The sequence below is a fragment of the Tenrec ecaudatus genome, chromosome 13 (assembly GCF_050624435.1).
Source record: "Tenrec ecaudatus isolate mTenEca1 chromosome 13, mTenEca1.hap1, whole genome shotgun sequence".
Classification (NCBI taxonomy): Eukaryota; Metazoa; Chordata; class Mammalia; order Afrosoricida; family Tenrecidae; genus Tenrec; species Tenrec ecaudatus.
In genome coordinates, this window is record NC_134542.1 from 69,816,304 (window position 1) to 69,826,713 (window position 10,410).

The 10,410-nt window shown below is 45.8% G+C and overlaps 1 protein-coding gene across 1 annotated transcript in view; it reads right to left on the minus strand.

Annotated features, from left to right (window-relative positions):
* The window catches only part of NOSTRIN (nitric oxide synthase trafficking), a 62,450-nt gene extending 54,174 nt beyond the window's left edge, over positions 1 to 8,276 (minus strand). Inside the window, exon 1 of the mRNA XM_075529207.1 lies at positions 8,180 to 8,276. Coding sequence (XP_075385322.1) covers positions 8,180 to 8,206 — 27 coding nt within the window. The 5' untranslated portion in view covers positions 8,207 to 8,276. The remainder of the gene's footprint in view (positions 1 to 8,179) is intronic.
* Between the last annotated feature and the right edge of the window lie 2,134 nt (positions 8,277 to 10,410).

Below are 10,410 nucleotides of genomic sequence, written 5' to 3' on the forward strand. Positions count from 1 at the left end.
TCGCGATACTATACTGTAAATCTCTACAGAAGTAAACCACGTCGTTTTCTGCCAGGGCTGCTTGGACTCGATAGCAGTGAGTTTAGTTTAGTCTCGCGTTAGTCATGAAGAAAAGGTTCTTTGAATGCCAGGAGAATAAGTCTCTACTTGGGAACCAAACACTCTAACTGTTGTTTTCTACAAATCAAGTTTGTTGTGCCTGGATGATAAGCTGCAGCTCAGGCATCATTTCTTCCCTGGAAGATGCAATGGGAGAGATGAAGTCAACTTGTTTAAATTGTGAGAAGTCCAGCAATAAAAACTCATTTTTGTTGGTTTGCTTCCCTGTTACCACCACTGGTCTGTCAGGTTTTGTATTGTGGTGGCTCATACGTGTTCTGTACTTCTGAAAGTTACGGCACCACCAGCCCTTCAAATGCCAGCAGGGCTACCTGCTGAGTGAAACTGGCCAATGAAAACCTTTTCCCTAGCAGTGTAACTTTATCTGATATGGTGCTAGAACATAAGAACTTCAGGTTAGGAGGTAGTCACCATGGGAGGAAACAGCTGCAGACATCCATTAACAATCAGAATGCAGAATATACAAGATATGAAACTAGGGAAATTAGAAGTCATGAAAAAATGAAACAAAATGGACATTCTAGGTACTAGTAAGCTTAAATGGCTTAGTAGTGGCCATGTTGAATCAAACAATCATATGGTTTATCCTAACAAGAAAGATAAATGGAAAAGAAATGGTGTTGCATCCATTGTCAAAAGGGACATTCCAAGATCTATCCTGAAGTACAGTGCCGTCTGAGATAGCATAATGTCCGTATTCGTACAAGAAAACCCAGTTAATATGACTATTGTTGAAATGTAAGCTTAATCATTGGAAATACCTTTTTATCACCAGCATAAATCATGGCTACATATTCTGACAACGCCAGGTAAGAATACACAGGAATCAAATTGGTTACACCTGTAGAAAAAGGTGATGGGGGAGTGTGATATCAGTGTTCAGAACAAGGCTAGGAGCTGAAGAACAGTTGCTTACATGTAAGTTCATGTTGAAGCTGAAGAAAGTATGTATCGCCTGAAAAGAAACACCAGCTCAAAAACACACTTGACACACTGAAGACACAGAGTTGTGGGATGACATCAAGAACATCAAAGATGGAAGAAGCACACCAGCCTGTGTGACCACGAGGTGTCGAAGGGATCAGGTATCAGACATCAAAGAACAAAAAATCATACCATTGTGAATGAGGGGGTACAGATTGGGGACCCAAGACCCATCTGCAGTCAACTGGACATCCCCTTATGGAAGGGTCACAGGGAGGGGACGAGTCAGTCAGGGTGCAGTGTAGTAATGATGAAACATGCCTTCTCCCTCCCACCCCCCACTATCATGATCTGAATTCTACCTTACAAATTTGACTAGATCAGAGGATGTACACTGGTACAGCTAGGAACTAGAAACACAGGGAATCCAGGACAGATGATCCCTTCAGGACCAGTGGTGAGAGTGGCAATACTGGGAGGGTGAAGAGAAGCTGGGATAGAAAGAGGGAACTGATTACAAGGATCTACATATAACCTCCTCCCTGGAGGATGGACAACAGAAAAGTGGGTGAAGGAAGACGTCGGACAGTGTAAGATATGACAAAATAATAATAATTTATAAATTATCAAGGGTACATGGGGGCAGAGAGGGAGGGGAAAATGCAGAGCTGATACCAAGGGCTCAAGTAGAAAGCAAATGTCTTGAGAATGATGAGGGCAACAAGTGTACAAATGTGCTTGACACATGGATATATATATATGGTTGTGATAAGAGTTGTAAGAGCCCCCAATAAAATGATTAAAAACAAAAAAATGATTAAAAACAAAACATCAAAGATGAAGAAAGCAAAGATACAGAAAATAAAGAAGAGTGGATGTCAAAAGAGACTCTGAAACTTGCTCTTCAATGCAGAGTAACTGAAATGAATGGAGTAAATGAGAAGAGGACACAGTGAAGTATTATAAGAAATGAGCAAGTACTTCGTGGCAGTTACATAATCTGTTCTCAACTTGAGGATGAAGAGTATAGGGGTGGAGTCTAGCCTGTCAATCAAGATAGAGCCAATGAGGCCTCGGTGTGGGCATGGCCTTCTCCTGAGGATTTTGGGAATTCCTGTTTTTTCCTCCTTGGAGGCAGGAGAGACTCTCTTTCACTGCTTAGTTTCTGTGAGACATCCTAGCTGACAAGACACATAGAACACCAGAGACCTGAGAGCTGGAGAAAGCACGTGGAGATGCACTACGATGCTTACAATGCCACTGGATCCACAAGTCTTCCCAACACTGGCCTGGGATCTTCCTGCATTCAGCGTCATTGTATGTTTTCTGTGAGTCCAAAGAGGACTTTATAGATTGGTATCACTTGTGGACTTGATCTGGACTGGGCTCGGATGTTTTCTCAATATTCAATTGCTCATGTATATAAAGCTCTTTCCTATACACATATGGATTTGTTTCTCTAGTTTACCCAGACTAACAGATACTTAGAGCTAGATAATCAAGAGGGAAAATCAATGTTGGCATTCCTCAATCTCTGCCTTGCAGACCTGGTTAGACCAGAGGATGTACAGTGGTGCAGTAGGGATCTGGAAACACAGGGAATCTAGGACGGACGAACCCCTCAGGACCAGGGGTGAGAGTGGCGACACCGGGAGGGAAGGGGGTGTAGAGGGGGAGAACCGATCTCGGGGATCTATGTGTAACCTCCTCTCTGGGGGATGGCGACAGGAAGGTGGGTGAGGGGAGACACCGGGCAGTGTAAGATAAGATAAAATAATAATTTATAAACTATTAAGGGTTCATGGGGGAGGGGGAGAAGGGAGGGGGGGAGGAAAAAAAGGGAAAATGAGCTGATTCTAGGAACCCAAGTGGAAGGCGAATTTTGAGAATGATGAGGGCAACGAATGTATAAGGGTGCTTTACTCAATTGATGTATGTATGGATTGTGATAAGAGTTGTATGAGCCCCAATAAAATGATTTATTTTAAAAAAACCATGAGGAAAAAATTCAAGCCAAGAGTTTATAATAGATTCAGTGAGCAAGACCAATACAAAACATGATGCAGTGTTCACCCAAAGAACGTGGAAAGAATACACAGCCACCGTACCAAAAATAATGGTTCCAATAGTTTCAGGAAATAGTATATGCTCTAGAAATGCTGATACTGTGGCTGCACTGAGGGCACTGATGAAAATACAGCTCTAGACAGCGTCAGAATGCCCACTGAGATGTTTCATCAGACGGACGCAATGCTGAGAGTACTCACGCCTCTAAGCCAACACATTGGAAGACATATTCCTGGCCAACTGATTGGAAGAAATCCTTATTTGTGCCCTTCCAAAGAAAACCAAAACACCCAAACTTAGCAGCCATTGAGTTGATTCCGACTCATAGCATCCCAATAGGATAGAATAGAACTGCCCCTGTGGGTTTCCAAGACTGTGTTGAAGTACATCATTAAAATCACCCTCAAGTAAGCTAAGTTTAAAATGGTTAGAGGACTACATTGACAGAGAATGTCCGATTACCAAACCAGATGTAGAAAACGACATGGAACAGGCAGGCATGAGGCATAGACAGCATTGCCTAGATCAAATGGACCCTGGCTGGAGAGCAGAGAACGCCAGCATGGTGTTTACTTGGGTTTTCCTGTTTACGCAGAGACACTTGCCTGTGTGGATAACACTTGAAGAATAGAGTTCAGAACACGTACTTGTGATCTTATCAAACAGAACGAGAGGACACCGTATGTTTTAGAATCAGGAAAGGTGTGTGTGTGCACACCAGGGCTGTATCTTTTTAACCTTGCTTACTCAATATGCTGAGCAAATACTCCAAGAAACTGGATTATAAAGGGAAGATGGTGACGTCGGGATCAGAGGAAGGCTCATTGACAGCCTGCTCTGCGCAGATGCCACCACTCTGCCTTCTGAACGAGGCCTTGAAGGAAGATAGAAGGCGACAGCCTTCAGCATGGATGGCTCCAGTGCCAGGGACGCGAACATTCTCACAAGTGGAGCGAGTGCTAGTGTGCTGCACAGAGAAAGGTTGACAACGGCCACGAGTTCCTTTTGCTTGATTCATGACCAGTGCTTTTGGAAGCAGGCGCCAGGAAATCAAAGGATGTGCTGCGTTGGGTACGCCGGAAAGACCTCTTTAAAATGCTTAAAAAATGGAAATGCCACTCGGAGCAGTCAGTGAATTGGTGTTGATGGTGAGACCGCTGGGAAAAGATAAGGAGGAAGCCGGTACAGCCCGGAGGATGGCAGCAAGGGCACCCGTAGAAATCGTGGAATTCATGGATGCTTTGCTGTGCACATTCTCACCCTACCCCTAACCCCCGAAAAAATCATATCTATGAGGGCATCAAACAGTTAGTGGGAAACTGACATAAACGATATTGTAATTTTAGGCATACTTTTGGAAACACCTAGTGTATGTATGTGGGGGCGGGGGGCGCATAGCTACCTTAGCTAGAACTGTAGAGCACAGTCAGGGCGGCTCTACTCTGTCACCGTGGGTCAAAATGAGCTCGATGGCTTTTGTATCGTGAAGCTAATGGGTAAGTATGTTCAAGGCAGTGGGAACTTTCTTATGGACCCACCTCAGCCACACCCTGGGGAGTGTGGCCGACACACCTACAACCCATCCCCCAGTCCCAGCGTGCGCAGGTGCCCAGGTGGGGAAGCTCTTCAATAGACTACAGTGTTGTTATATTGATCAGATAAGAGTTAGGAGGTTGTTTATAATAACAGCAGAGATAGTCTTTATCTTTGACCCTTTATACAATGTGCAGGAAACTCGCAGAAAAAAATCCCTGATCTGGACTGAGATAAAAGTGGCATCAAGAAGGAAAAGAGATGGAAAGAAGATTTCCATGACCTCAACACAATCCCTCATGCCGCAGCAGTGATCCTCTGCCTGTCACCGTGTCCCATCTACGCACCAAGACAAAAGCTGTGAAAAGCAGACTTGCATAAAGCTGACTCCAAAGATCATCCTGTGTGTGTGTGTGTGTGTGTGTGTGTGTGTGTGTGGCTCCTCAGCTCCTGTCACAGTTCTCTTTCCCACTCCACTTCCAACCACTGGAAAAACCCTCTGGAAGGGTCCCAGGGAGAACAAAGGACTTCAGTGGGTAAATGTTCAGCTGCCAGCTGAAAGTCTGGTAATCCGAGCCACCAGTCATTCGTAGGGAGAAGGACGGGTCGTCTGCTTCCCTGAGGATAGCTTTGGAAACCCCAGGAATCTGTTTGCAGCACACTGCATAGAGATTTGTGACCATGTGCTGTTGCTTCCAGGAGTTGTTAGTTAGCACGACACCTGTCTCTTGAAGTTGTGGTATCCAAGGTCTTGTCCTGGGGTGAAGGAATTTCGGGTTGATGTTGGAAGAGTTAGGGAGAGGATGACTGTAGGGACTCCAGAAGGCCTGCCTTGACCTTCCCTAGATCCTTTGAAGAAGTCAAGAGCAAAATCATGGATCTATGTGGTTGTTTTTGTTGTTCGCAGCTGCCATTGAGGCACCTCGGATTTAGGATGAGTCCAAGCATAATTGGATTGGACTACTTGATTCACTGGGTTTTCATTGGCTTATTTAATATGAAATAAGCTTATTTGCTGTGTGTGTGTGTGTGTGTGTGTTGGAAGTACTTCTCCAGATCTATCTTCTGTTTTACTCGGGAAGTTCTGCTGTACAGCATCACAGCACTGCACAAACTACCAGCCGTGAGGTGCATTGACTAGGATCAAACCCAGGTCTCTCCCATGAACTGTTAGAGTTGTATCGCAGCATCATCCCCAGTGCCACCCATAGCTTACTACTTGTCCTTAGTTTCTATGGCATTGTTCCTTAGGAAAATGTTATAGAATTTTCCTTACTGGAAAATTTCATCTGCAGGTCAGGAATCACTGTTAATTTCCTTGCCCATGGATTTAAAGATGATCCCCACTGGGCATCATATTTTTAACTCTATAAGGTAACCTCTAAGTTTCTGGGATAATGTTTTCTTTTTCAAAAGCTGAACTTTTAAAAAATCCTCAAACAAGTTTGGGGACTTTCAAGACTTAACAGGCCTAAATAGCATTTAGCCAATCTATACCCTGTAATGATGAATAGTTTATGCATAAAGATATTGATCTCCCTTCTGGGGGGATGAATGGCCCAGTTATCAGGCTAGCTTGCCTCTTAGGAAGATGATTTAAAGGAGATTTTGAAAAGAATAAAAAATTATGCCCTGGGCTCTTCAGGCTGTCTGAAATCATTTATTTTATTCAGAATACTATTTTAAAATGCATAAAATGCACATGAAACCGAATATATGGATACACATTTCTAAAGCATTTTTAAAAATGCAATATTAGATGTGTTTTTTTAATTAAAATACTGGGTCCTCTTCTACAATGACGTACCATTTTCGTGAAGCATTTGTTTGTAATGCACTCCCTTGTTCTATGTTATTCACCCAGCATTGTTCCCCAAGTACAAGCTAGGGCTGCATCAGGAAATCAGCTGGAACATTTACCCAACATGAAACAATGACAAATAAATAAAGATGCCATGACTTTAGAAGCTTTTAAAAACCCTGCCGGGAGGGATATCCGCCTCTCTCTATTCCCGTCAGGCTGTACCCGGCAGGGTTACAGACAAGAGTACCACCCTGCTCCTTGGGCTAGAGTTCTCAGGGTAAAGAACTTAGCACATCACAGAATTCAGTATTCAACTGTCACTGAGATAGGATGACCAGCTGTCTTGGGGACTGGTTAAAAGAAAAAAAAATTTCCCCCAAATTATGGGCTGTAATCTGCCTGTGGCTTTCTAAGACTGTCACTATTTAAGGGAGCAGAAGGCCCCGGGTTTCTCTCTCAGAGGGGTTAGTAGCTTTGAACTGCAGACCTTGCAGTCAGCAACCCAATGTTTAGTAAGACAGAAAGTGTAAGAAGACAAACAAGCAACAAAAATATATAAGAATCTTAAAAACAACCACCACCAACAAAATTTTCCTTACTTGCTCAATGGGGAGTCTATTTGGATGGAGATAACGAAGGGGGGACACCGTTGGGCTGTTAAAATCTGTATACAACCTCATTGTTGGGATTTGTTTCCTGAATTCAGCAGTTATTGTTTTGGAGTTTGAAAAGAGTAAGCAGAGTCTGTGGCCAAATCGTTGCTATTATTGCGATATCAGACCGTTTCTGGGCTCATTTGACCCATTGAAGCCACAGGCTCCTCCTGGTGACCCAGCACCTGGGTCTCCAGTTCCTCTCTGCCAGCACTGCCGTCTCCTCCCGAGTAAACAACACTGAACTAACCGATCCTCTGCCGATCTTTACGCCTCTCTCCTTATTGCAGGCTTCATTGATCTGCTTCCCCACCTTGTTTTCTTCTTCTTTTTAAATAAATGACATAAATAATGAATGTCACCTTTGCTTTGAATGTGGCCAGCTGTAGCTATTGGGCACCCTTTATTGAGGTAAGGCACTGCTTGCTCCCCAAGTAAATATCTTTTTTCTCTTTGTTTGAGTTGCTTCTCGTTTTCTCAATGGCATCTCCACTGTTGTCACTGACAACCTCACAACGGCTTTGGACTTGTGACCATTCTTCTCTTTGTAGCACCTTTCCCGACACTGACACATACATGCTGGCAAATCCGAGCGAATGCCCCGAGGGCAGCCTGTCCTTCCTGCTCCGGGACTCAATGTCCTTGACTCTGAAGGATGTGGAAGAATTCACAAAAACCCACCACCTTAACTTCACTCTCAGAAAATACTGGCTATAGCCATTCAGCAAGTCTTTGTCCACGTGCTGCTTTATACACCAAGTTGGCGAGGTTGCTCCCTGTGTTGAGAATGTTTGCAAATCTCATCTCCGTCCAAAGACTCTGCTAATACCCACCTACGATTTGCCAAGAACCTAGGAGTGAAACATGACAACTACCTGCCCCACCAGTTGTGACCAAAGGTTCGGTTTTAAATGCAACCAAAGGAAAACCACAGGCTTCTGTACCACAGCCAAAGAGCTAAACAAGTCTGGCTCCCCAGCGTCTCGAATTTCCTAAGTCTAAAAGTCCGGTCAGAGAACACAGTCTGCCCCCTCCCACCTCCCACGCGCAGGCACACAGGCCACGCAGAGCTCCTTACCCCACAATCCGCTAGCGGGTCCCGCATGGTGCACAGTGTTTCGTTTCGGCCTTTTGACCTAGGGCCCCAGCATCTGGGCGCTGCAGTCCAGGTTGGGTGTGTGCTGGACTTCCGGGATTCAAAGGGCCTGCAGTACGTCAGGCTTTGTCAACACAACGGGGAGGAAGTTCCAGCCTTGAAATTTCATCCCATTTGTTTCCTGGGAAAGCCAAGAAAGGCTGCTGCGGATCAGGAGAGCGACGTGAGAGGGTCAGAGTCCCTTGGTAATGACCTGAAAGGCAGGAGAAAAGTCAGAGACTGTGATTGTGTCTTGAGGGCAGTGGCCTTGGGGAGAAGGCCCAGAAGTTTCTATAAATAACCCCCCCCCTAGTATAATTCTGGACTCAAGGATGGTGGCATAAGGATTCAAGTCTGTCGGCTGGCCCCAAGCGAGAGATTTATAGCTCTCAGAATGCAGTAGAAACTGTCCGAAGCACAAAAGCATCGCCTGCTTGCACTGCGAAAGGCAAACCCCACGTTATCCGTTCAGTGACGATGGGAACCATCCCTTTAGAAAGCAAAAGGGCATCCCGGTGGTGAAGTGGTTACCCACGGGGTTTGCTCTGCGGGAGACACACGGGGCTTCCCGTGCCTGTGAAGCGTTACCATCTTGGAAACACACAGGAGCAGGTCTACCCTGTCCTAGGGTATAAGTTTGCTATAGTTTGGCATCGACTTGATGGCTGTGGCTTGAGTTAGACAACAAACACCTTCACCCAGCATAACCAAACAAGCAGTGAGACTTGTAAACATCTGAGTCCGGGAGCCCTGCTCATCATCTCCCATAGTGCTGTCCAGCCCACCCTGCACCCTGCACCCTGCACCCCGACCTGAGGGTAAGCAATGGGCAAGAAAGAGACTTCTGGGCTGCCCGGGCTGGGCTGAAGAACTCTGAAGAGCCAGTTTGAATGGAGCCTCTTGTGCTTCTCCCTCTTATTCTACTTTCTCCTTACTCCTACCCACAAACTATAGGAGGGAGCCTTGGTGGAACTGTGGGATAGCCAGTGGGCTACTAGATTGGAGGTTCCAACCCCCTAGCCAGTCCGAGGGAGAAAAAAAGAGGTCGTCTGTCCTAGAAACACACCTGGCCTCAGAAATCCTCTACAGAATCCTGTGAGTAGGAGCTGACTCAGAGGCGAGGGGTAGGAGGCAGGGTTGTTGTTAGTGGGCCTTTGGGTTATTCCGTTATGCAGAACCCAACGTTGTCCTGTCCGGTTGTCCAGCAGATGTTCGCTGGCTAATTCTCAGAAGCAGATCTTCAGACCTTCCCCACTCATCTGTCTTAGGCAGGAAGCTGCACGGAGCTCTCCCCTCTCCCTGCAACCAGCGGCTGCGCAGTTGACTCCGACTCCTGGTAACCTCAGGTGTGTCCGAGGAGAGCTAGGCTCGATGGGGTTTCTGGTGACTGAGTTTGTTTGGAAATAGACGATCGCCACACTTTTCTTTGGAAGCCCTCGGGTGGGCTTTTCCAACCTTTTGGTTAACAGCCGAGTGTTTGTGGCCCGCGGGAACTCCACTGATGGATGGACCAAAACCCCAAACCCAACTCACTGCCCTGAAGTCATTAGCTCCGACTCATAGTGACCCCGCAGGGCAGGGTTGAACTGCCCCTGTTTGTTTTGGAGACTGTGACTCTTTTTTTTTTTTAACATTTTATTGGGGCTCATACAACTCTTACCACAATCCATACATATACATACATCAATTGTATAAAGCACATCTGTACATTCTTTGCCCTCATCATTTTCAAAGCATTTGCTCTCCACTTAAGCCCTTTGCATCGAGTCCTCTTTTTTCCCCTCCCTCCCTGCTCCCCCTCCCTCATGAGCCCTTGATACTTTATAAATTATTATTTTGTCATATCTTGCCCTGTCCGACGTCTCCCTTCACCCCCTTTTCTGTTGTCCATGCCCCAGGGAGGAAGTCACATGTAGATCCTTGTAATCAGTTCCCTCTTTCCAACCCACTTACCCTCTACCCTCCCAGTATCGCCCCTCACACCCATTGTACTGAAGGTATCATCCACCCTGGATTCCCTGTGCCTCCAGCTCCTATCTGCACCAGTGTACAACCTCTGCTCTATCCAGACCTGCAAGGTAGAATTCAGATCATGGTAGTGGGCGGGGAGGAAGCATTTAGGAACTGGAGGAAAGCTGTATTCTTCATCGATGCTACATCGCACCCTGACTGAA